We start from the raw sequence: 23,835 nt of genomic DNA, 5'->3' as shown, positions 1-23,835 counted from the left end.
GGTCCATTGGTTTCAGTTTTGTTTTTACCATCTGCTAAGAGAACTGCTTTAATTTTCTGGAAACAATCTGACCTGAGTGTCAGCTGTATAAACATGTTTGGGTGCACTGGCTGGTAAATTAGCTGAAGGCTACAAGTCATTTATATAGGATTTCCTTGTTGACAGGGCCAGCAGAGCGCCCTGGGCTTGGGGGATTGGTGGTCCAGGATAGGTGAAACTGTGTACCTTCCCCGAACAGGTGAAATAGTTCCAGAGTAGTCACGGAGATAACCCTGTGGGCACGCTGTGTGGCAGCCGCCCCCTCTTAGTGTCCCTTTCCTTCCCCACCTGTTCTTCCGGCAGCGCAACAGTAGCCTTGGACATCAAAGAATTTGCTGTTGCAGATTTGGAGGCTTTCTGCTTGAAGAACTGAATAAATAAGTTTACCTTTTTGAGAGAATTAATAAAATAAACATATCCTGTCTTTAGGAGCCCTATAAGGCTGGAAAGCAGCTGCTGGACTTCTCCTACACCCAGTTCCGACTGCAGCATCTGGGGAATAGGATTAATGTTAGGCTGAAATGTAGATGTCTTCTCTCCCACAGCCATGTAAGGAAAGGTTAGTAAAATCAGTTTGGGGAAGGTTTTTAACACTAGTGACCTTTTATAAAAGGCTGATTCGCTACCAGAAAGCCCCCCTCCCCTCGTTTAAGAAGTAGAAATGTGAAATGAACTAAAATAGCCACGTACATCTATTTAATGTGTAGTTGGTAGGCCATAGTTCTGTAGCAACATTTTCCTGCCCTTGTAAATCCTAGAGATTGGGGGTTGGGGGGGAGGTGTTAACAGAATAATCACATATATAAAGATGGCATGGCAGATTTTGAAAGTTCTATGAACATACATATGGGTACTGACAAAGGCAGTGATGTTTAAGCTCAATCCTAAAGGATTGGGGGTGTTTGTTTAGATAGGGCTTTAGCTCAAAGGTAATTTCAATTGTGTGACACGTTTGGCTTTTGCACCATTCGAGTGGGGAGGAAGGGTTTTTTTGACAGCTCCCATATTATCAGCATTATGTGCATACATAATCACACTTAAATCTGCTTCTTTAATTACCCAGATCTAAAGGATTTACTCTAGCTAACTGAAAAGGGACCATGTTTGTATCATGGGCTCTTACCATACAGGAGGAAGACAAAATGGTTTCTGCCCTTAAGGTCATGGGAGGAGCCTAAAGAGGGAACGTAGGTTCACAAGTATCTGCAAGGTAAAGTAAGTACCATGATGTTCTTCATGCCGCAGACATTTATTGAACAGGTACTGTATACTAAGCATTGTGCCAGGGACTGAAGGTAGAGCATGAGCAGGAGAGACAGAATTGGAGCCCAGACAGATGAGGTAAGAGCACAATTTAGGAAGCTATTCGGCATGGTTATAACTTAATGAGGATTTCTGAGTTAGGTTAGTAGCAGTAGAAATGGAAAGAGAAGAACTTTGAGAGCCAGGTTCTTGAGTTGTAGTTAATTTGGTGAGGAGGAATGAGAACTCTTGGAAGACGCATTTTACAGATTTGAGTGATGGTGCCATTCCTAGAAAACAGGAGTCAGTACAAAGAGCAGCTTGGCGCAGGATGGACAGGGTACTGCATTTGATTCTGGCCTTGGTGCATTTCAGGCATTAGTGGGCAGGCTGGTTCTAGAACTCTGAAAAGAGACAGAGACAACAAAAAGTGAGATTTCTGAGGAAGGCCATTTGGAGGCAAATGTGAAGGTGGCTAATGGCTGAGTAGGTACACTTAGAAGGGAAAAGGAGAGAAACTTTTAATTAGAAAATTTCAAACATTTACAAAAGTAGAATGGTATTATAAATTCCTATAAACTCATCACTCCAGCAATTATCAGTTCATGGCCACTCTTATCTGTATCCTCATTTACCCAACTCCAAATATTTTGAATCAAATCTCAGGTCTCATTTCATCTGTAAATAAATATTTTGGAATATCTCAAAGATAGATAGATAGATAGATAGATAGATACACACAAGCACAATAAAGAATGACTTAAACTTTTTTTATTTTAAAGGAAGTTTTGGTGGTGGCCTTTTTTCCTTCAAGTAAAAATATCTTTACTGGTTTTCTTCATCATATAGTTCGTACATTATAAAGATAATACATGCTCATGAAACAATATAGAAAAGTACAAGAATAAACACCTAAAATTTCACCAGTTTTGGTGATCAGCTTTCCAAGTGTTTCTCTGTTGTGCTCGTTTGTACACTTTTACATGCTGTTTTACAAACCTATTTTTCTCCCCTTTGCCAGGTCAAGACTTATTTTCCATGTTGATGAATGAATGTCTGTCTCCTGCTTTTTGTGTGGGTGTTTCAACTTGGGTAATGGCTTTTGTAATGATTTGTCAGTAAGGTATAACTTACATGCATTAAAATGTGGTAATCTTAAGGTATACAGCTTGAATTTTTACAAGTGTATATCCATAAAATCAAATGGATGACTTCTAAAAGCCATTTTTGAGAGGATTAAATGAGATTAAGTGAAGTTGTTAGCATACTGGGATGTTCAACACATGTTAGTTTCTCTGCAGTGGAACTGAGGGTGAAGTGATTGTAGGTGTGAGGGAGGACTCCTGAGAACCTCAAGTCCAAGAGGGTGACTAGAAAGATGGCGATGGTGGACTACGGTATTGGCACTTATTTTCCAGTTACAGTTGACATTCAGTATTACATTAGTTGCAGGTGTACAGCGTAGTGGTTAGACTTTATATAATTTACAAAGTGATCCCCCCAGTAAGTCTAGTAGCCACCTACACCATACATAGTACAATATTATTGACTATACTCCCTGTGATGTACTTTACATCCCCATGACTATTTTGTATCAGCCAATTTGTACTTAATCCCTTCACATGCTGGAGATTTTTAGTATGTAGCTGGATCTAACTGGTAGCTGGAAAGCAGTGGTTACTGTTTCCTTTGCATCTTAAGTTCTGTTGAGATTTCTAAATTTAGTTTTTACCTGAGTAAGTCATTTGTGCTGTAGAAACATGGGTATTGTGATAAATTTTGTAAATGCTTTTAAACCCCTTAAACTTTGTTACAGCAACACCTTAGACTGCAGAAATACACACTAGCTTTTAAATTACATTATGTATCTCCTTTTTCTCTAAGGTAAAGGTGGCAAAGTGTGGCCCCTGGGCCAAATCCAGCCCACTACCTGTTTTTGTACTGTTGGCAAGCTAAGAATTGTTTTTACATTTTTAGATAGTTGAAAAATCAATAAAAGAATAATACTTCATGACATGTGAAGTCATGAAATTCAGAATTCATTGTGCATAAATGCGGTTTTACTGAAACACCAGCTGTGCATTCATTTGCATATTATCTATAACTGCTTTTAAAAAATGTAAGATACACAAAATTTAACAACTTAAATTTTAAGTGTACAATTCAGTGGCATTAAAGTACATTCACGTTGTACAATCTATGGCTACTTTGCACTGTAATAGTAGAGTTGAGTAGTTGGAACAGAGACTGCATGGTCACAAGGTCAAAAATATTTTTTACTGAGTATTTTTTTAATTAGTTTCAGGTGTACAAAACAACAGTGATTAGACATTCACACCCCTCACAAAGTGACCACCCCAACATGTCTCCTACCCCTCTGACACCGTACATAGCTAATACAATACCATTGACTATTCCCTATGCTGTACATTCTGTACAATTAGATGAATTATAGATGACATTCAGTATATTAATTTCAGGTGTACAGCGTAGTGGTTAGACATTTATATAATTTATGAATTGATCCAATAAGTCTAGTCGTCATCTGACACGATACAAAGTATTTACAATATTGTTGAGTATATTTCCCACATTGTATTGCACATCCCCATGACTATTTTGTAACTACCAGTTTGCACTTCCTAATCCCTTTACCTTTCTCATCCATCCCTCCAGTCCCTCTCCCACCTGGCAACCATCAGTTTGTTCTCTGTATCCATGAGTCTATTTCTGTTTCGTTTGTTCATTCTGTTTTTTAGATTCCACAAATAAGTGAGATCATATGGTATTTGTCTTTCTCAGTCTGAGTTATTTCACTTAGTGTAATCCCCTCTAGGTCCATCCATGTTGCTGCAAATGATAAGATTTCATTCTTTTTATGGCAGAGTAATATTCCATTGTATACGAGGTCCGACAAGTTTGCGAATTCATCCTAGAAAAAGTGCTACATACCTCATTGCTGAATATCACCATGGTCACCTTCAAAGTATTCCCCTTGGGAAGCTATGCACTGACGCCAGCGCCTAGTCCACCCTTCAAAGCAATTTTGGAACCTTTTTCTGGAATGGCCATCAGAGCTGTCGTCGTATTAGCCTTCATGTCCTGAATGTCATCGAAATGTCTTCCTTTCAGTGTTTCCTTTTTCTTCTCGTAAAGAAAGAAGTCTTTGGGGGCCAGATGAGGTGAGCAGGAAGTGTGTTCCAATACAGTGATTTGTTTACTGGCTAAAAACTCTCTCCCAGACAGTGCTGTGTGAGCTGGTGCATTGGTGTGATGCAAGAGCCATGAATTGTTGGCGCAAAGTTCTAACTTTCACGCAGCCTTTTCAGCACTTCCAAATAGTAAACTTGGTTAACTGTCCAGTTGATTACCGATTCATAATGAATAATCTCTCTGATATGAAACAAGGTTAGCAACATCATTGCAACAAGTTCGCAAACTTAATTGTCAGACCTCGTATATGTACCACATTTCTTTATCCAATTGTCTATTGATGGGCATTTCAATTGTTTCCATGTCTTGGCTATTGTGAATACGGCTGCAGTAAACATAGAGCTACATATATCTTTTCAAATTAGTGCTTTGGATTTCTTTGGATAAATATCTAGGAGTGGAATTGCTGGGTCATAAGATAGTTCTATTTTTAATTTTTTTGAGGAACCTCCATACTGATTTCCATAGTGGCTGCACCAATTTGCAATCCCACCAACAATGCACAAGGGTTCTCTTTTCTCCACATCTTCATCAACACTTGTTTGTTGATTTATTGATGATGGCCAGTCTGACCGTTGTGAGGTGACATCTCACTATGGTTTTTGCATTTCTCTGATGATTAATGAGCATCTTTTCATACGTCTATTGGCCATTTGTATGTTCTCCGGACAAATGTCTGTTCAGGTTCTCTGCTCATTTTTTAATTTTTTATGTCCTTGTTGGATTGATCCTTGTATCATTATATAATATCCTTTGTCTTTTATTATAGTCTTAGTTTTAAAATACCTTGTCCAATATTAGTATTGCTACCCCAGATTTTTTCTCTTTTTCCATTTGCATGTACTATCTTTTTCCATCCTTTTTCATTCTGTGTGTCTTTCAATCTGAGGTGGGTGGTCTCTTGCAGACAACATATGCATGGGTGTTGTTTTTTTAATGTATTCAGCTACCCTATGTTTTTTCTTTCTTTTTTTTAATGTTTTGTTTGGGTTCTGTTGGTGAACAGTAGCTGTCTTTTTTTTGAGGGGGGTATATTGGGGAACAGTGTGTTTTTCCAGGACCCATCAGTCGCTGTCCTTCAATCTAGTTGTGGAGGGCACAGCTCAGCTCCACGTTCAGTTGCCGTTTTCAGTCTAGTCGCAGGGGGCACAGCCCACCATCCCATGCAGGGATTGAACCGACAGCCTTGTTAAGAGCTCACACTGTAACCAACTGAGCCATCCAGCCACCCCTACCCTATGTCTTTTGATTGGAGTATTTCAACATTTCCATTTTAAAGTGATTATTAATAAGTACATAGTTATTGTCATTTTATTATTCATATTTTTATCTTTTGTTTGTTTTCACCCTTCTTAAAAAGGTCTTTTTCTTTTTCTTTTTTAACTTTTATTTATTTGTGTTTTTCCAGGACCCATCAGCTCCAAATCAAGTAGTTGTTTCAAACTAGTTGTGGAGGGTGCAGCTCACAGTGGCCCATATGGGGATTGAACCGGCAACCTTGTTGTTAAGAGTTCACACTCTAACCAACTGAGCTAACCGGCAGCCCCTTAAAGAAGTCCTTTTAACATTTCTTATAACATTGGCTTGGTGATAATGAATTGCTTTAGCTTCTTCTTGTCTGGGAAGCTCTCTATCTCTCCTTCAATTTTAAATGATAGCCTTGCCGGGTAGAGTAATCTTGGTCGAAGGCCCTTGTTTTTCATCGCTTTGAGTATTTCCATCCACTCCCTTCTGGCCTGCAGAGTTTCTGTTGAGAAATCAGCTGACAGTCTTATGGGGGCTCCCTTGTAGGTAACTAACTGCTTTTCTCTTGCTGCTTTTAAGATTCTCTGTAGCGGACCAGCCGTTACGAGTCGAACACTTCCTGACAAGGGGAGTGGGAATGAAAAAGAGACACTCACACAATTGATGATGCGGCCGGTCTTCAGTGATCCTGAAGCGCGGAGTTTACTTTCCTTTACCAATATAAACCACTTGTGTACGTGCAGCTTAACAATCACGAGTGAGCATTTCCTCATTGAAAGTAAAATTTGCAACTTTTACATATGAACTACAGACTCACTGAAACTCTCCCAAAGTCATTATCTCAATGACAAAGCCCACCAATTACCCTGACAATCATCAGTGATCTGTGTCCGGGAACTGGCCGTTCCCACCTCTTTCCTTAGCAGCTTGCAAGCACCCTCCAGGTGTAAGCAGAGACAACGCCTTAAGAGCTAAAACTGAGCCAGTCTGCAAGGTTACAGAATAAACAAGAAATCATGGCTCCCCACAATTCTCTCTTTGTCTTTAACCTTTGGCATTTTAATTATAATGTGTGGCCCTGTTTGGGTTCATCTTGGTTGGGATTCTCTAATACTTCCTGGGCTTCTATGTCTATTTCCTTCACCAGGTTAGGAAGTTTTCAGTTATTATTTCTTCAAAGAGATTCTTGAACCCTTGCTCCCTCTCTTCTCTGTCTGGTACTCCTATGATGCAAATATTGTTATGCTTGATGTCCCAAAGATCCCTTAAACTGTCTTTGTTTTATTCTTTTTTCTTTTTGTTGTTCTGATTGGGTGTTTTCTGTTACCTTGTCTTCTAAATCACTGATTCAGTCCTCTGCTTCATCTAATCTGCTGTTGATTCCTTCTAGTGTATTCTTTATTTCTGACTTGTTCTTTTCTATGGTTTCTGTGTCCTTCATGCTGTGCAGTATCTTTCTGTTGAAGTTCTCACTAAGTTCCTTAAGCATTCTTATAAACAGCGTTTTAAGCTCTGTTTCTGTTAGGTTGGTTACTTCCATTTCATTTAGTTCTTTTTCTTGATGTTTCTCCTGTTCTTTTATTTGCGACGTGTTTCTTTGTTTTCTCATTCTAGCTGCCTCTCTGTGTTTGCTTCTCTGTATTAGGTAAATCTCCCATGTCTTTCAGTCTTTGCCACGTGGCCTTATGTAGTAGGTGTCCTGTGTGGTCCAGTGGTGCAGTCTCCCTGGTCACCTGTGCGTGTGTTCCAGGACTGTCCATTCTTTGTTGTATGTATTCTCCTGTAGTAGTTCAGCCTTGATTATTTTTGGCACATGAGTGGGGTTGACTCACAGGCTGGCTGTGTAGATTGGCTACATGTACAGTATAGGAGCTGCTGTGTGGGGGCAGACCCCTCAGAGGGGGCATCACCCCAGTGGGCTCTTGTGCCTGTTGAGACCACCCTTTGGGTGTACCACCTGTGGGGTAACCGGATAGTGCTTTCATGTGATTTTTCTGGTGTGATTTTTCTCTTGGGAGGGGCTCCCATGAAGGACAGTTTCAGTCTTGCCTGTGACCCGGCACATGAGTGGGATTGACTCCCAGGCTGGCTGTGTGGTTGGCTGCTGCCTGTGCTGGACCCAGAGGCATGTGGGATTGGCTTCACTGTGAACTGAGGCCAGCTGCCACCAGTATTGGACCTGGGGCTGCTTAGCAAAAGGCCCAGCCCTTCCGCCCCAGCCCTGTTGCCATCTAAGAGCTGTCTCTAAGGCTAAACCGTTGAAAGAGTCTCCTTCGTTTCACAGGCCCGGCTGGTTAGCCTCGTGTTGAGAGTGTTCCTGGTGATGCAGCAATTAGCTGGGCAGCGCAGGGCCCCAGGGAGTCACAAAGCATGGCTTGTGGGTTTCACAGTCTGCAGACTCAGCTCCTGAGCCAGTGCTGGGCCCATGACCACTTTGCAAAACACCCTGAGAACACTGTGGCCAGCCACCACTCACCTCAGGTCCACAGATCCCCGTGAGACACCCAAAAGTAGCTTAAGCTGTGGCCAACTGCCCGGCACCAAGAGTTCTCCAGGCTGCCATGGGCCACCCCCTGCTATGAAAGTCTCCTGCAGCTTGTGGGGCGGGGCCGGCTGCCCAGGAGCTGAGAGTGTCCTGGGTGATGCAGCACTAGCTGGGTGGAGCAGGGACACGGCATCACCAAGGTGGTGCACACACGTGGATTCTACCAGACCAACGCAGTCTCAGATTTGGCCTTCTAGGGGAGGGTTCAACATAAAAAAGATAATGCCCTCTTTTAGGCTGCACATGAGTCAGGTTCCACACAGGGACAAAGCCCTCACTCCAGTGCCACACATCTTAGTCTTTCCTCATGTGTCTCTGGCACCTCTCTAGTTGCCACCCCTACACCAGATCCCAGGTGAGTGTTTGCAAGCGAGTCTATGTGCAGGCCATTTAAGAGGATGTCTGGGTTTCCAGCCATTTTCTATTTCACCAGGACAGACGGTCCTTGCTGCTTTTCACTGCCAGATGTTGTGCGGACTCCCCTTCCCCACACAGGACTCCTCCTGGTGTTTAACCACTTGTGGGTTTGGGATCAGCCCGTTTCGTATCTCCACTCCTCCTACCAGTCTCAATGTGGCCTCTTCTTTATATCCTTAGTTATTGTAGGGGTTCTGTTCAGCTGCTCTTCAGATGATTCTTGAGGTTGATTTTTCTATAATTTAGTTATAATTTTGATGTGATCCTGGCAGGTAGCAGGCATAGCGTCCACTTAATCCGCCATCATGGACCCAGTCAAAAACATTTTTTTACCTGGCCATTTATAGAAGAAGATTGCCAACCCCTAATCTAAATTAATAGAAATTTTCAAAGCAAGCAAACATCTAAATCACAAGCCTATGACTAAAAAGTAAAGGTGACTAGATAAATTTCTTACTGCCATCAAATGTCTATGTCTCCCCCCTCCCCATTGGTCAAGTTGGATTGACTCCTTTGCTGTGCTGGAGAAAACAGGTACGTCTTTTAACTTGATGGATTCTAGCTCTACCTAAAAGAAGTAAAGAGTAAATACTGTTCACAATGTAAAGAGGAGGATCCTTCCACCACTTGATGGCTTCTATCCTAACAGAATGGGGTCTCTAGCTTTTTCTTTCCTACTCTTTATTTTGAAAAATTTCAGACCAATTAATGGTTTGCTACATTTGTTTTATATCTAGTATATATACACACTTTTTTCCTCAATCATTTGAAAGCAAGTTGCAGACATGACACTTTACTCCTAAATACTTAAGTAGACATCTAAGAATAAGGACTTTCTCTTCCTACATAACCATAATACTGTCAATATGCTTCAAAAAGTTTGGCATAAAATAGTTTACTTTTCAAAAGAGTCAAGGCCAGGGGTGGACGGGTGGCTCAGTTGGTTAGAGCGCGAGCTTTGGGCAACGGGGCTGCCGGTTCGATTCCCACATTGGCCAGCAAGCTGCGCCCTCCGCCACTAGAATGAAGTCAATGAGCTGCCGCTCAGCTCCCGGGTGGCCAGATGGCTCAGTTGGTTGGAGTGCAGGCTCTGAACCACAAGGTTGCCAGTTCGACTCCTGCAAGGGATGGTGGGCTGTGCCCCCTGCAACTAACAACGGCAACTGGACCTGGAGCTGAGCTGCGCCCTCCACAACTAAGACTGAAAGGACAACTTGAAGCTGAACGGCACCCTCCACAACTAAGATTGAAACGACAACAACTTAACTTGGAAAAGTCCCGGAAGTACACACTGTTCCCCAATAAAGTCTTGTTCCCCTTCCCCAATAACACTTAAAAAAAAAAAGAAAAGAAAGAGTCAAGACCAGTGGTGGTGGCAATCTGCATTTGCCAGATTGTTTCCTCATCATTAAAATCCAGTTAAATGTTTTTGGTAAGAATATTGCATAGATGATGGGAAATTCCAATCATATCCCCTCAACAGGGACACGATGACAGTATGCCCTAGCATCTTTTTATTGCATCTACCCATCAGCTGATGTAAGGCAATGTAATGCAGCATAATATGTTGCATTATGACCATAATAAGGTGGGGAAATAAAGTTGGGGTTCAGACCTGTGTTCACATTCCAATCTACTACCCACATGACTGGTTAAGTTATCTACCCATCCCATGCTTCGGTTTTATTATCTGAAAATGGAGCTACCTTGCAGGGTTATAAAGAGAATGAAAGACTAGGCCTTAATTATTAAAATCATCATCATGAGCGTGGTGCTGGGGAAAATGGTTGTAGCCTAGCCATTCTTTACCAAGCTTTGCTAGCTGCCACCATGGTTTTTGCTGTCTATTTAGCTAGTTGCCAGTGAGCTTGTCCCTAGCATCGGGAGTCCATCTTCACATTTTGCAAAGGCATTGTTCATTTTGCCCAGTTTTGCATCATTTTCCTGCATTGGGGAAGTTCATTCAAAAACAGAGACAAGTGCCATGATGCTCTCCACAGCTGTGGCCATGCCTTCAGTTATGATTAGCTTTCTGCCCAGTGTTTCAATTCTAAAAGTATTTTGTTGGAACAAGTGTTATGCTCTGGAGGCAGATTCTGCGCATTTCTCTCTGAAATTTTGGAGACTGTCATTTATAGTAGTGTGCTAGGACTGCCATAACAATATCACAGACTGGGTGGCTTAAAGAACAGAAACTATTTTCTCACAGTTCTAGAGGCTGGAAGTCCAAGATCAAGGCGCCAGCAGGGTTGGTTTCTGATGAGGTCTGTCTACCTGTCTTGCAGATAGCTAGCTGCCTTCTTGCTGTGTCCTTACAAGGCCTTTTTCTCTGTGTGCACAACCCTCGTGTCTTTTCCTCTTCTTATAAGGACACCAATCCTATTGGATTAGGATCCTACCCTCATTTACCCTTAATTACCTCCTTAAGGCTGTATCTCCAAATACAGTCACATTGGGGGTTAGGATTTTAACATAGGAATTTGGGGGCTGGGGGTGGGAAAATGACACAATTCAGTCCATAACATTAAAGATACACACCTGGGGGCCGGCCTGGTGGCTCAGGTTGTTGGGACTCTGTGCTCCTAACTCTGAAGGCTGCCGGTTCGATTCCCACATGGGCCAGTGGGCTCTCAACCACAAGGTTGCCGGTTCAACTCCTCGAGTCCCGCAAGGGATGGTGGGCTGCGCCCCCTGCAACTAGCAACGGCAACTGAACCTGGAGCTGAGCTGCGCCCTCCACAACTGAGATTGAAAGGACAACAACTTGACTTGGAAAAAAGGCCTGGAAGTACACACTGTTCCCAACAAAGTCCTGTTCCCCTTCCCCGATAAAATCTTAAAAAAAAAAAAAAAATACACACCTGACTGGTATAAAAAGAGGACAGTCTTTTGAGGCAGATAAGGATTCAGCTCTCAATTCTACAACATTGTGGCCTTAGGAAAGTCAGTTAACTCATCAGTTTCTTATACATATATAAAGTGGGTAAGGCAGTGCCATATGAGGATGTTCCAAAGACTGGGAAATCTCTCTCCCTAGAGAGAAGTGACACGAATTAATGGGATGAAGGTGGGGCAAGTGACCTGAGAGCCCAGAAAGACCTGCAGCTTCATGGGCTCTATCTGTTAGTTCTCTGTGCTATACCAACGATGTGTCAAGTCGAAGGCTAGAGTGAAATCTGGTGAGATGGGAAAGAAAGCCTCAGAAGTTGCTGGATAAAAAAATTCACCCCTGATGAACACAGATTTTAAAATCCTCAACAAAATATTAAACCAATATTAAATCAAATATCAAAAAATATTAAATCAAATAATAATCAATAAATTAAACAAACCAACAGTAATCAGCAAACCAAAATCAACAATAAATTAAAAGGATCATATAATATGATCAAGTGGGATTTATTTCAGAGATGCAAGCATGATTCAACATCCTTAACCTGAAATACCACATTAACAAAATTAAGGGTAAAAATCGTGTGATCATCTCAACAGATACAGAAAAAACATTTGACAGAATTCAACATCCATTTATTATAAAAACTCATAAATGGGTTTAGAGGAAATGTACCTCAACATAATAAAGGCCATATATAAAGGGCAAGCCTTGTTTGGGGGAGCAGGTTACCAAAACACATAAATACATACATGAAATAAAGGCCATATACGTATGACAAGCCCACAGCTAACATCCTACTCAACAGTGAAAAACCGAAAGCTTTTTGTCTAACATCAGGAACAACATTTTTATTCAACATAGTATTGGAAGTCCTAGCCAGAGTAATTAGGCAAGAAGAAGAAATAAAAGGTATCTAAACTGGTAATGGAGAAATAAAACTGTCACTATTTGCAGATGACATAATATATATAGAAAACCCTAAAGGTTCCACAAAAAAAAACAATAAACTGCTAGAACTAATAAATGAATTCAGTAAAGTTGCAGGAATCAAAATCAATATATAAAAATGTGTTGCATTTCTATAAACTAACAATGAAATATCAGAGAAATTAAGAAAATAATTCCATTTACAATTGCATCAAAAAGAATAAAATACCTAGGAATAAATTTAACCAAAGAGGTGAAAGACCTGTACACTAAAAACTATAAGACATTGATGAAAGAAATTAAAGACACAAATAAATGGCAAGCTACTCTGTGCTCATAAATTGGAAGAATTAATAGTATTCAAACGTACATACTAAAAGCAATCTATAGAGTCAGTGCAAGCCCTATCAAAATTCCAATGACATTTTTCATGAAACAGAACAAACAATCCTAAAATTTGTATGGAACCACAAAAGACCCCGAGTAGCCAAAGCAATCTTTTTTTTTTTTTTTTTAAAGATTTTATTGGGGAAGGGGAAGAGGACTTTATTGAGGAACAATGTGTACTTCCAGGACTTTTTTCCAAGTCAAGTTGTTGTCCTTTCAATCTTAGTTGTGGAGGGTGCCATTCAGCTTCAAGTTGTTGTCCTTTCAGTCTTAGTTGTGGAGGGCGCAGCTCAGCTCCAGGTCCAGTTGCCATTGCTAGTTGCAGGGGACATAGCCCACCATCCCTTGTGGGAGTCGAACCAGCAACCTTGTGGTTGAGAGGACACGCTCCAACCAACTGAGCCATCTGGGAGCTCAGCGGCAGCTCAGCTCAAGGTGCCGTGTTCAATCTTAGTTGCAGGGGGCGCTGCCCACCATCCCTTGCGGGACTCGAGGAGTTGAACTGGCAACCTTGTGGTTGAGAGCCCACTGGCCCATGTGGGAATCGAACCGGCAAACTTTGGAGTTAGGAGCATGGAGCTCCAACCGCCTGAGCCACCGGGCCGGCCCAAAGCAATCTTAAGAAGAAAAAAAAAGTTGGAGGCATCACACTCCCTGATTCCAAACTATATTACATAGCTATAGTCATCAAAACAGCATGATACTGGCATAAAAACAGACACATAGGTCAATGGAACAGCATAGAAAACCCAAATTTAACCCACATATATATGGCAACAACAAAGGAGAAAAGGACGGCATCTTCAATAAATGGTGATGGGAAAACTGGACAGCCAAATGCAAAAGAATGAAAGCAGATTATTTATACCTTACACCATACACAAAAATTAACTCAAAATGGATTAAAGACTTGAATATAAGGCCTGAAACCATAAAACTCCTAGAAGAAAATATAGGAAGTAAAGTTGACATTGGTTTTAGCAATGATTTTCTGGATCTGACTTCAACCAAAAGCAAAAGCAACAAAAGCAAAAGTCAAGTGGGACCACATGAAACTAAGAAGCTTCTGCACAGCAAAGGAAACCACCAACAAAGCAAAAAAGCAACCAACTCATTGGGAAAACATATTTGCAAATAATATATCTGATAAGGGGTTAATAGCCAAAATATATAAAGAACTCATATAGCTCTGTAACAGAAATTAACCAATCCAATTTAAAAATGGGTAGAACTAAAAAGATATGTTTCCAAGGAAGACATATAGATGGCCAACAGGCATATGAAAAAATCCTCAACATCACTAACCATCAACGAAATGCAAATCAAAACCAAAATGAGACACCACCTCACACCTGTTAGGATGGCTATTATCAAAAAGACAAGAATAACAAATGTTGACAAGGATGTGGAGAAAAGGGAACCCTTGTGCACTGTTGGTGGGAATGCAGATTGGTGCCGCTGCTATGGAAAACAGCATGGAGGGTCCTCAAAAAATTTAAAATAGAACTACCATGTTATCCAGCAATCCCACTTCTGGGTATTTATCCAAAGACAATGAAAACATTAATTCAGAAAGATATATGCACCCCTGTGTTCACTGCAACATTACTTACAATAATATGAAAACAACCTAAGTGTTCATCGATGGATAAATGGATAAAGAAATTGTGTGTGTGTGTGTGTGTGATACAATTCAGCCATAAAAATGAATGCAATCTTGCCATTTGCGACAACATGGATGGACCTTGAAGCATTATGCTAAATGAAATGAGTAGAGAAAGACAGAGAAAGACAAATAATGTATGATCTCACTTACATGTAGAATGTAAAGAACAAAACAAGATCATAGATACAGAAAACAGATGGGTGGTTGCAGGAAAAAAACTGTTAGAACTAGGGGATGTTAGAAGGGGATCAAAGGGTACAAACTTTCAGCTATAAAATAAATCCTGGGGATGTAATGTACAGAATGTTGACTATAGTTAATAATGTATTGCATATTTGAAAGTTGCTAAGAGAGTAGATCTTAAAAGTCCCCATCATGAGTAAAAAAAGAAAAGAAATTAACTATGTATGGTGATTGATGTTAACTAGGCTTATTGTGATTATCATTTTGCCATGTATAATATGTATCATTGTGTTGTACACATGAAACTAATATAATGTTATATGTCAATTATACCTCAATAAAAAAAAAAATTCACCACTGTTCCCCATCCCTTCCTAAGCCTAATCCCAGATACTTGCCAGTGGACAGCAGAACCAGAATTCTCAATTGATGATGAAGATTCATCTGTCCCAGTACTGAGGAAGGTTAGATAATGGGTAGGAGTCCCATGATCTGGAGCCAAGGATAAAGATGTGATTGCCCAATGTGGCAGGGAGGCCTGAAAGCCAGCGTGGGAGTCTGCACCTAACAGCCAAGAATGTACCTCCACTCCACCCCCAACAACAAAGAATAAAAGGAGACTGGGAATCAACTAGGAGTTGCTTTCTCTGTCGTAGTCATCATTAGATCTGTAGGGCCTGGCGTAGCATCTGCTACACCGGAGATGAACAGGAGGATATGAGGGTCCCCCGCCAGCAGGGGAGCCAGCACAGTCACTCTGGGTTACGGTGTGAGTAGAAGGGGAGGAAGAGGGGCTTTGTGCCCTGTGTGCTGTGGCAGTTCTTGCCAGGAGACTCATCTGCTTCAACCTAGTCTTTATTCTTTGTGTTTGTTTTGGGGAGTGGAGAGTAATTTATTTTTCTTAGATTCCTGGTGAACATAATATCTTAAAACAGGAAAGAGCACTGCCCACACCCAGGCCAGGAAAGTTGGGCAATCACAATTTCTTCATTAATAAACTGAGTTTGGACTATATAATTTCTAAGATTCCTCCTAGCCCCAAAGTTCTATGATTCTAAATTAACTAAAAGTTAAAGAGGAGGAATCAGGACATTCATTCAACCAATATGTATAACTATGACTTTGTGCTAAAAACAAGGGATGCTAAGTGAGTAAGGCAGTCTGGCCTTGGGGAGCACACAGCCAAGTGAGAGAATAAACACTGAGTACTTAAAACACTGTGTAAGCTTTGTCAGATTACATTTCTGAGTGGTTACCATATGCTCAGTGCCATTTCAAGCACATGACAATTAAACTTCACAATGCTATTAACCAGGTACTGTTATCATCCCCACTTCTCAGCTAAAGAAACTTGAGACATAAAGAGGTTCAATAACTTGCCAGCAAGTGGCAGAGCAATTAATGTGGATTCAGGGTCCATGTTCAATCACATAGCAATTAACTGAGCGCTAATGATGAGACTCAGGAGGGGCTTGGATTAGGGCACTCTGCCTCTTTTTTACTACAAGTTCCTGGAGATTTTGTGACATTGAGTGGATTTCAATCACATTTTCTTTGACTCTTGAAGTCCCCATCAATTTAATAGGCAACATAGCCATGAGAAAAATCATTTCTTTCAAGTCCACAGGGCGCTGGGTTCAAATTCTAGATTTACCACTTAACTAGTGAATTTGACCAAGTCTCAGTCTCATTGAGTAGCAGGGGTAAGTAACCAGCTTCACTGGGAGGTCAGGAGGTTTCAACATTAAGTTAAGTCATAGGAAATTGCCGTTCCTGGCAGTCAAAATGGGTAGAATCTATCAAAACGGTTAGCATTCCTTTGTGCTTCTAATGTTTAAAACACTCCATCCCTAAATTATTTTTTTCTATCCTAATGCATAGTCTTGCTCAACTGTTTGGGTGGTCGAGCCCCTGGGGGCTCAGAAGTTGCACATGGTTGACTTACCCTGTGGAGGCCAATAAATTAGCCTCTGGACAGCCTCATGAGATTTGGCAGTTCCTACAAGGATCTACAAGCTTCTTTCCAGACAGTTACAAGCATATCCCTTGAGGGCCAGAGAAGTCAAGAGCAGTAACAGCTCGGTGCCCTACCACACACGCAGGCTCAGCGCACTTTCACCCGTCTTTCTACAGCCTATTTTACCCTTGTTTGTCGCTGTACGACGGTTAGTGACGTTGGTTCTATTTTAAAATGTGGAAACTAGGCCTATAGAGGATCTGGCCTCGCCCAAGGTCTCAAACACCGCGTAGTGTTGGAAATAACGTGGGTTTGGCACTGCCTCTAGTTATATGACCTCCGCAGGGCTCTTGACCCTCTCCTCGGGCCTGTTTCCTTTTCTGGAGAAGAGCGCTAATACTTCCCTTTCTCTTACAGCTCTTTCAGGTTCAACCCAAGCTCTCCAGGGCCCGCCCTTGGGGAAGTCCGGCTGTGGCCATTTGACCCGGGAAACTGCGGAGAGCACGTGTGTGCAGGAGCGTAAACGGCTCGGTCCGCGTGCGCACACCCGCGGCCCTCCATAAACACCAATGTTTGATTTTGACTCGAGAAAGAAATGGCCTCGACAGCCAAAGGTTCAGACGAACTCCAAGATCGGCAGGGGGCCAGAAGGAGGGACTGGAACTACCCCGCCCACGGAAGGGCGGGACAGCCGGGCCACGCCTACCGCAGGCGGGGCCGGAAGCCTGTGCAGGCACGGCCCGCGCCTGCGCGCAGCCATCGTGTTCAAAGGCCGCCTCCTGCCCGGCTGACTGCTTTTTACCCACTCGGCGGGGCGTGGCCAGGCCATGGCGACCGTGGAGCCCAGCGGGTACGCCGCGCGGGTATCTACATCCGGACCCCGGCCCGGCGAGGCCCCGGGCCGCGTGGCAGGAGCTGCGGAGCCGCCCTCCGGGCGAAGCGACCGCAGAATCCCCCGGCTGGGGGAGCGGAGCCCGGCGGCTGTGGAGAAGCGGGGGCCGTACATGGTGATGCGCGCGCCTTCCTTCCAGGCGAAGCTGCGTGAGTGCAGCCCGATGGGCGGGCTCTGCCTGGGCGGGCTGCCGCGTCCCCCGTGAGGGCTCCGGAGCCCCGCCGGGGCGACTCCGGAGGGGCACCTACAGCCTGCTCCCGCCTCCGAAAGTCTGGTCAGCAAGAGTGGGTTCCTGGCGTTTGGGAGACACGGCAGAGTGGGGGAGACCCCGCTGACCTGGGCCCTTTGACTTCCAGAGAAGCACCGGGACCTGGCCAAAGCCGTTCTGCGGAGAAAAGGCATGCTGGGGGCCTCGCCGAACCGCCCCGACTCTTCAGGGAAAAGGTGTCAGCGGGCGCCACCTCCTCTGTGCAAGCAGTTTGCAGAGAAGGCCTTAGTCTTCGCACTGGGAGACAGAGGACGCACGTTTAAGGCGGAGCTAGGGATTCCCCTGACGCCAACCTGTCAGGTTCACTATTTTAAAGTAGGAAGAGGAAGGACCTTCCCCTCCACCCCAACCCCCCTTAAAGATGTGATTGTGTCAGGGAAAGTGCTGTGGAATAAGAGAGTTTTGTCAGGGCATAGAATCATTCACTAAGTTAGGGGGAGCATAATGGCTGGGTCCCTAGGAGTGAGGATGGAGAGCAGTGAGAACAGCCAGTGCTGTTATTTGTTAAAAACAGAATGGTTACTCTCTGAGGGCTGCGTAGGACATTTCCCAGTGCCTCTTTTATAGATTCAAGAGCTGCAACTCGGGTGTGGGGATTTGCCTGAGCAGTGCATTTTTTTCTGTTCTCCGGTTAAATTTAGGTGTGTGGGGATTGCTTTTTCTGATTCATGAAAGAGGAGGTGTGCTCTTTCCTCCCGTGCACTAGGGGGCGCGGTGCAGGGAGTGCATATTCTGAGGAGCTGGAGCCAGATACATGGCTGGCGGTGGTGGCTGCGTGACCAGGTAGAAGGCAAGTCAGGAGTAGTGCAGTCCGTTCTTTTTCTATAAGGGCGACGACCCTGGCTTTCTCTGTCAATGCTGGTACTTCATCTATGCTTGATTTCTCCCCCATCTCCCCTCAGGTCAGTGAAGTTTAACAAGGGTTATACTGCGCTTAGTCAGAGTCCAGATGAAAACCTCGTGTCCCTCGACTCTGACAGGTGAGTGCTCCCCTTGAAAGTACCCCTTGGGGAGTGATTGGGTAAAACTGCAGGCTGCTTGGTCGTTTCACTAGTTCCTGCTCTTCGCAGAGCCTTATGCATGTTCCAGGGCTGTCTTTGGAGCGCTATCCCTTCCCAAGATGGCTTGCTTAGAGGACTCAGGACTCGTGCTGCTCTTGGATTTGGGGCACCAGCCTTGTCTGGGGACTTCCTATTGCACTGTTAGTGTTAGTGACCGTCCCTGCTGGAGCCCTTGAAGGAACCATTCGTACTCACAGCAGATTCTGGGCTGGAGTTGTGTGGTGTGCTCTTGCTTCCTAAGGCCTGCAGACCCCCTTGCATGCTCCCCACCTTGCCTTTTGCAACTGTGCCCACAGGCATCCCTTTGAACTGACTGTCTGCCTCTTCTCCTAGTGATGGGGAGCTGGAATCCACATACTCCTCCGGGTATTCCTCTGCAGAGGCAAGTCCAGAGCCTTCCTGTGCGGGGCCAGGCTTCAGGCATTTGTCTGGTGCCTGCTGTATGCACGGCACTGTGCCAGATTCCGGTTGGTTCTCCAATCTTCTACTCTGCCCCTGTCCGCTAGCAGAGCTATAGGTGTCTAAGGAGGGCTGTTGAAAATCCAGGACCCTTAGGGCTGGAACTGACCTCACAAGTCTTCTAGTCCAGGCCACCACTAGGAAAGGGAATCCTCTCGATAAATGTCAGCTAAGTGCTTACCAGCCTCTGCTTGCTTGGATGTTTCTTGTAACCGGGTACTCACTGCCTCCAAGAAACCTCGCTGCCTGCCCTCCCCGCAACACATACACGTCATTCCTTCTTCAGGCAGCTCTTAGAGCTAGGCCTTCCTCACTAATGTGAGACGTCTCCTGCTGCCCGCTCTTAGTGTCCCTAGACCTGCCCTCCAGTGTCACACAGTAATTCTAGTCTCCCTTCTTTTGATTTTGATCTGAGATCAGCATTCCTCTCCCTCCCCCACCCAGCTTGCTTTCTTCCAGGCCCAACAACTTGTTCCTTCAGTTGTTCCATCTATGGAACAATTCAGACTAAGATATTCCTGGGCTGGCCTTTTGGACGTTTTCAGTGATTGTCCCAGACAGAAACAAGGGACATAAAGTTGTGGCATGTGCAGCTCACTGCCTTTGACAGAAGTGAAGTGCTGGGGACCTGACTGTACTCTACTGGTATTTCTTCCCTTTTCTTCTGGAAACCCTTGACTACCCCCGAGTTTCTGCCAAAGAGAATCGAGGCAGTTTGTAAATTGTGTCCTCCTTGAATAGCTGGGTGCCTAAGATTGTTAAAACTAAGAAAAGAAAAATTAACCAAGAGTCAGAGAAAGTGCTACACTCACCCAGACTGATTTTCCTTCTGCTCAGTGGAACTGGTAAAGCCAGGCTGACGGGTTCCACTTTGCAGGGAACGAGCTCTGCTGGCATCGAAGGACATGTTCTCCACCCCGTTCTACTGTAATTCATATTCCTTCATTATGCTACCCCATTTTTCTGGTATCATTGTCCCATATTCTTCAGCCTTCATGGGGACCAGTCTGGATTCCCAGTGGGAGTGGTCAGAGCATTGGTTTTCAAACATAAGTTGGAGTCTGGTATTTACATCAGATGCCTCAGTATTTAGTGAGAGCACGTCCCCTGGGGGTTCATGACAGTGCAGCCTGGACAGCACTGGCTCAGGCCCCTGGGTACCCCTCGCTGCTGGGCGAGGCACAGGTAGGAAGAGATGGCACTACCTCCTGTAGTCTAGGGATGTGGGCTTGGCCTGAGGGTGGAGCATGGACAGGGAACTCTGTGAGGGGAATGTGGGTCTGCCTTTCGGGCAGCGGTCATTTCTGCTTTGCCGCCTGGCTTACAGTTCTCTCTCCTGCTCTTAGCAGGTGAACCAGGATGTGAGCCGCCAGCTGCTCCAGGATGGGTATCACCTGGATGAGATTCCAGACGATGAGGACTTGGACCTCATCCCCCCCAAGTCTGTGTCCTCCTCCACGTGTTCCTGCTGCTGGTGCTGTCTTGGGGACTCTTCCTCCTGTAACCTCCAGTAGACAGAACCCCTAAGATGGGCCCTGCTCGCCATACCTGCAGAGCCCTGTTGGCTCTTCATAGGTCACAGTGCAGTGGGAACTGCCTCAGCCCCAGAATCACTGGAGGCACTGACCCTCTGGGAAGGTCAGTGACCTGCAGTTACCCCTTCCCGGTGCTTCTCAGGCCAGGGCCCCCATCTGGGTGATAGGTGGAATTCTGTATTTTTCCTCTGCCGTTGGAGCAGAGTTTGGCGAAACCACTTTCATAAGGGCAGGAATAGACGAATTCTAGCTCTTAATAGTGAGTGACAAGTTTGGCTAAGAAAGACTTTTGAAGATACCGTGACTGGTATTTGTTATCATGCTCTTTGGAGGGAAAAAATAGAGCTTTTGTGCCCAGGCAGTGCTGGGTGGTGGTGTGTGGAGGCAGAAAATAGCACTTGTGGCTTGCAGCCGAGAATCTTTGAAAAAGAACTTAACTATTTGGGACCAGTTTAAGAAATTCGTTAAGCTCTCCTCTTCCTACCTCTAAGATTGGTTACGGGTTTGCCCTTCAGGAGAGCGTAGAGCAGGGCTCCCTGGCCCTCTTCTGGTTGTGCCTGTCCTACTGTGGCAGGGAGGACAGCAGCTTGCTTGATGACACAGCAGGATCAAGGCTTCCAGAATCTCGGGACCCAGAGCATCCCCAACTGGTTCAGCTGTCTGGGTAGGTTTAGTGAGTCTGGTCAGCCCTAGTTAGAGAAACACTGCTCCACTATGTACATATTTGTCTTTCCTTGGTCGCCTTTCTTCTCCTTTATCTTAGCCAGTTTCTCCATCTCGTCTTTGAGCTAAAGGTTGGGTGAAGGGACTGGAGCTTCCCCAGAAGCCTCCATTTTTGGTACCAGCAGAGGGAGCTGTAGGGAGCAATCGGGTGCCTTCCTATTTGTTTAGCCTTTTAAATTGAGAAGTAGCAATGGGTGAGAAGTATGCTGGCGCAGCCGTGCTGGCTTTGACACAGACGGAGCCTCAGATGGGATGGCGTGACAAGCTGTGCCGCTGCCAAGGCCAAGCCTGAGGAGACAATCTGCCATTGCAGGGGGCCTCCCTTCCCCCTGCGTGGACTGTTAGCCTGTGTACGGACCTCCCGAGTCCTCTGACCACAGCAGGGGCGTCACAGTGGATGCCAGGATTGGACTTCACAGGAAGCCTCTGGGTGCCACGTCGCCTCTCTCTGCCCCGTGTGAACACAGCAGAAAGCAGGCAGATGCCCGTGACCCCTACTAGACAGCATCTCGGGAGACCACACCCCTCCCTAGAATGTATGTTTTACAGTGGGTCTGTTGTTTTTTTTGCCCCACCTAGAACAGTGGTGTGCGCTGGATGGGAGTGGACAGGGTTCCCAGCCAAAGGGGCATGGTGGTCAGGATTGGCGCATGGGCCCACGTGGGAAAGTGCCTGGTCTGTTGTTTCTTTTGCCATCCTGTGGCCACGAGGAGTATATGAGGGATGGCATGGACTCTCATCCAACCATGGGAGGTGACTGACAGACTGTGAACATCAGAGAAAAAGGCCGTATTTGTCAACTACCCTCATCAGCCTAATGCTATTGCTTGATTGGCATTCGTCTTGGTGCTTTTCTCAACTCCCAGGAAACTGAGAGGAATAGATGGTACCCAGGGTGCTGTGGCTGACTTGTGTTCTGCAATCTAGCAGTGTCACAGCAGGAGGGAGGCGGGCAGAGCCTGAGGAGCAGGGGAGGCAGATGGTTCTTCTGTTCTAGAAGGAGGCTCTGCAACTCTATACAGGGAGTGAGTGAGACATCTCCGTTCTGAACCCCTTGCCTTGCCCACCCACAGAGACTGTATCCAGGTCTCTGGTTTCTGTAGAGGTGGACAAGTGTACATGAAGAAAGGGCTCAGATGTAGGACAGTGTAAAGGAAGACATTGGTGGTAACAGGAAACCTAGTGGGGGCCGAACGTGGCTGTGGCAGCCGAGCGTGGTTCCACTTTACTGTGGGGGAGTTGGTTAGGGCAGAGCAACCTAAGCATTTGGAAGCTGCTGGGGGTGAGAGTGGCAGCAGGACCCCAAGACCAAGGCCCCGCAGGTGGTTGTTGCTGTTAATCAACACTAGTATATCTGGCTGCACCCGTCCCAGGACAGGGTGTTCCAGAGCTGAGTGACCCTGTGCGCAAGGCATTACCTTTGTGGAAAGTTGTAGGAACCTGGTGGAATGGGGGACAGACACTGCATTGACACAGGATAGAAATGGTCAGTTTGAGGCTAAAATGTCACCCATAAAGGCACTGAGGTGCCCAGAGCCCAACTGCCTTAATTCAGAGCGCTGGGTATTGTGCAGGTGACAGTGCCCTGGGGAGCACTCACACATATTTGGGCTTACCTCACACATGGGAAGGGAACTGTATGGTATTTACAGAATATGCTACAGAACTCTTGGCTTAGGCTTTTCCAGTTCTGTAAGTTAATAATAAATACAGTAATGCTAGTTGAGATATCTTTGTGTTGCAATCAGTTTTCTTAATTTATTGAGGAATATTGGGGAACGGTGTGTTTTTCCAGGACCCATCAGCTCCAGGTCAAGTCTTTGTTGTTAATCTAGTTGTGGAGGGCGCAGCTCACTGGCCCATGTGGGGATCGAACTGGTGACCTGGGTGTCATGAGCACCACACTCCAACCGAGCTAACTGGCCACCTCAAAACCAGAACTTTTTTGAAGGTAGTTTCCTAGAATTCAGCTGTACAGGGGGCCTAGTGTGGGCAGCAGCCCAGAAAGATCCTTTTGTGCGAGTCTCAACCCTTACCCCATAGGAGCCAATAGCCTGGGTCTCTGCCTCGTCGGGGGTGGTAAGATCTCAGACTGCCAGTCCGGAACTGCAGTGGCAAACAGACAGCTGTGCAGCCTCCTGCACAGGTGTGTCCCACCTCGGAGAGGGTAGGCACTAGGG

General features: G+C 44.9%; 1 protein-coding gene across 13 annotated transcripts; it reads left to right on the top strand.

Moving 5' to 3' along the window:
- Position 1: 1 nt before the first annotated feature.
- Positions 2 to 23,381, top strand: FAM219B (family with sequence similarity 219 member B). Of its 13 annotated transcripts, none has more exons than XM_033108472.1 (6): positions 2 to 598; positions 17,135 to 17,758; positions 17,966 to 18,007; positions 18,780 to 18,857; positions 19,272 to 19,405; positions 19,842 to 20,735. In XM_033108472.1, exons 2-6 carry the CDS (start codon positions 17,313 to 17,315, stop codon positions 19,943 to 19,945), a joined length of 804 nt encoding a protein of 267 aa, XP_032964363.1. In that variant the 5' UTR covers positions 2 to 598; positions 17,135 to 17,312; the 3' UTR covers positions 19,946 to 20,735. The 13 variants fall into 13 exon arrangements, 12 of the variants coding, with proteins under 12 accessions (XP_032964363.1, XP_032964366.1, XP_032964370.1 ...); XR_004423228.1 differs by lacking the exon at positions 2 to 598 and adding an exon at positions 20,744 to 20,877 and having other exon boundaries at positions 16,223 to 17,758; positions 19,842 to 20,042; XM_033108479.1 differs by lacking the exon at positions 2 to 598 and having other exon boundaries at positions 16,218 to 17,758; positions 19,272 to 19,320.
- Positions 23,382 to 23,835: the final 454 nt, after the last annotated feature.

The sequence above is a fragment of the Rhinolophus ferrumequinum genome, chromosome 6, assembly GCF_004115265.2.
Source record: "Rhinolophus ferrumequinum isolate MPI-CBG mRhiFer1 chromosome 6, mRhiFer1_v1.p, whole genome shotgun sequence".
NCBI lineage: Eukaryota > Metazoa > Chordata > Mammalia > Chiroptera > Rhinolophidae > Rhinolophus > Rhinolophus ferrumequinum.
The sequence above is the reverse complement of the archived record's forward strand: the minus strand, read 5'-3'. Positions and strand labels throughout refer to the sequence as shown.

Excerpts from the sequence above, each read along its gene's own strand:
- FAM219B (XM_033108472.1), top strand. The coding sequence starts at position 17,313 with ATGGCCTCGACAGCCAAAGGTTCAGACGAACTCCAAGATCGGCAGGGG. Across the intron at positions 17,759-17,965 it reads TTCCTTCCAGGCGAAGCTGC|AGAAGCACCGGGACCTGGCC; the intron begins GTGAGTGCAGCC and ends TTTGACTTCCAG. Across the intron at positions 18,008-18,779 it reads AGCCGTTCTGCGGAGAAAAG|GTCAGTGAAGTTTAACAAGG; the intron begins GCATGCTGGGGG and ends ATCTCCCCTCAG.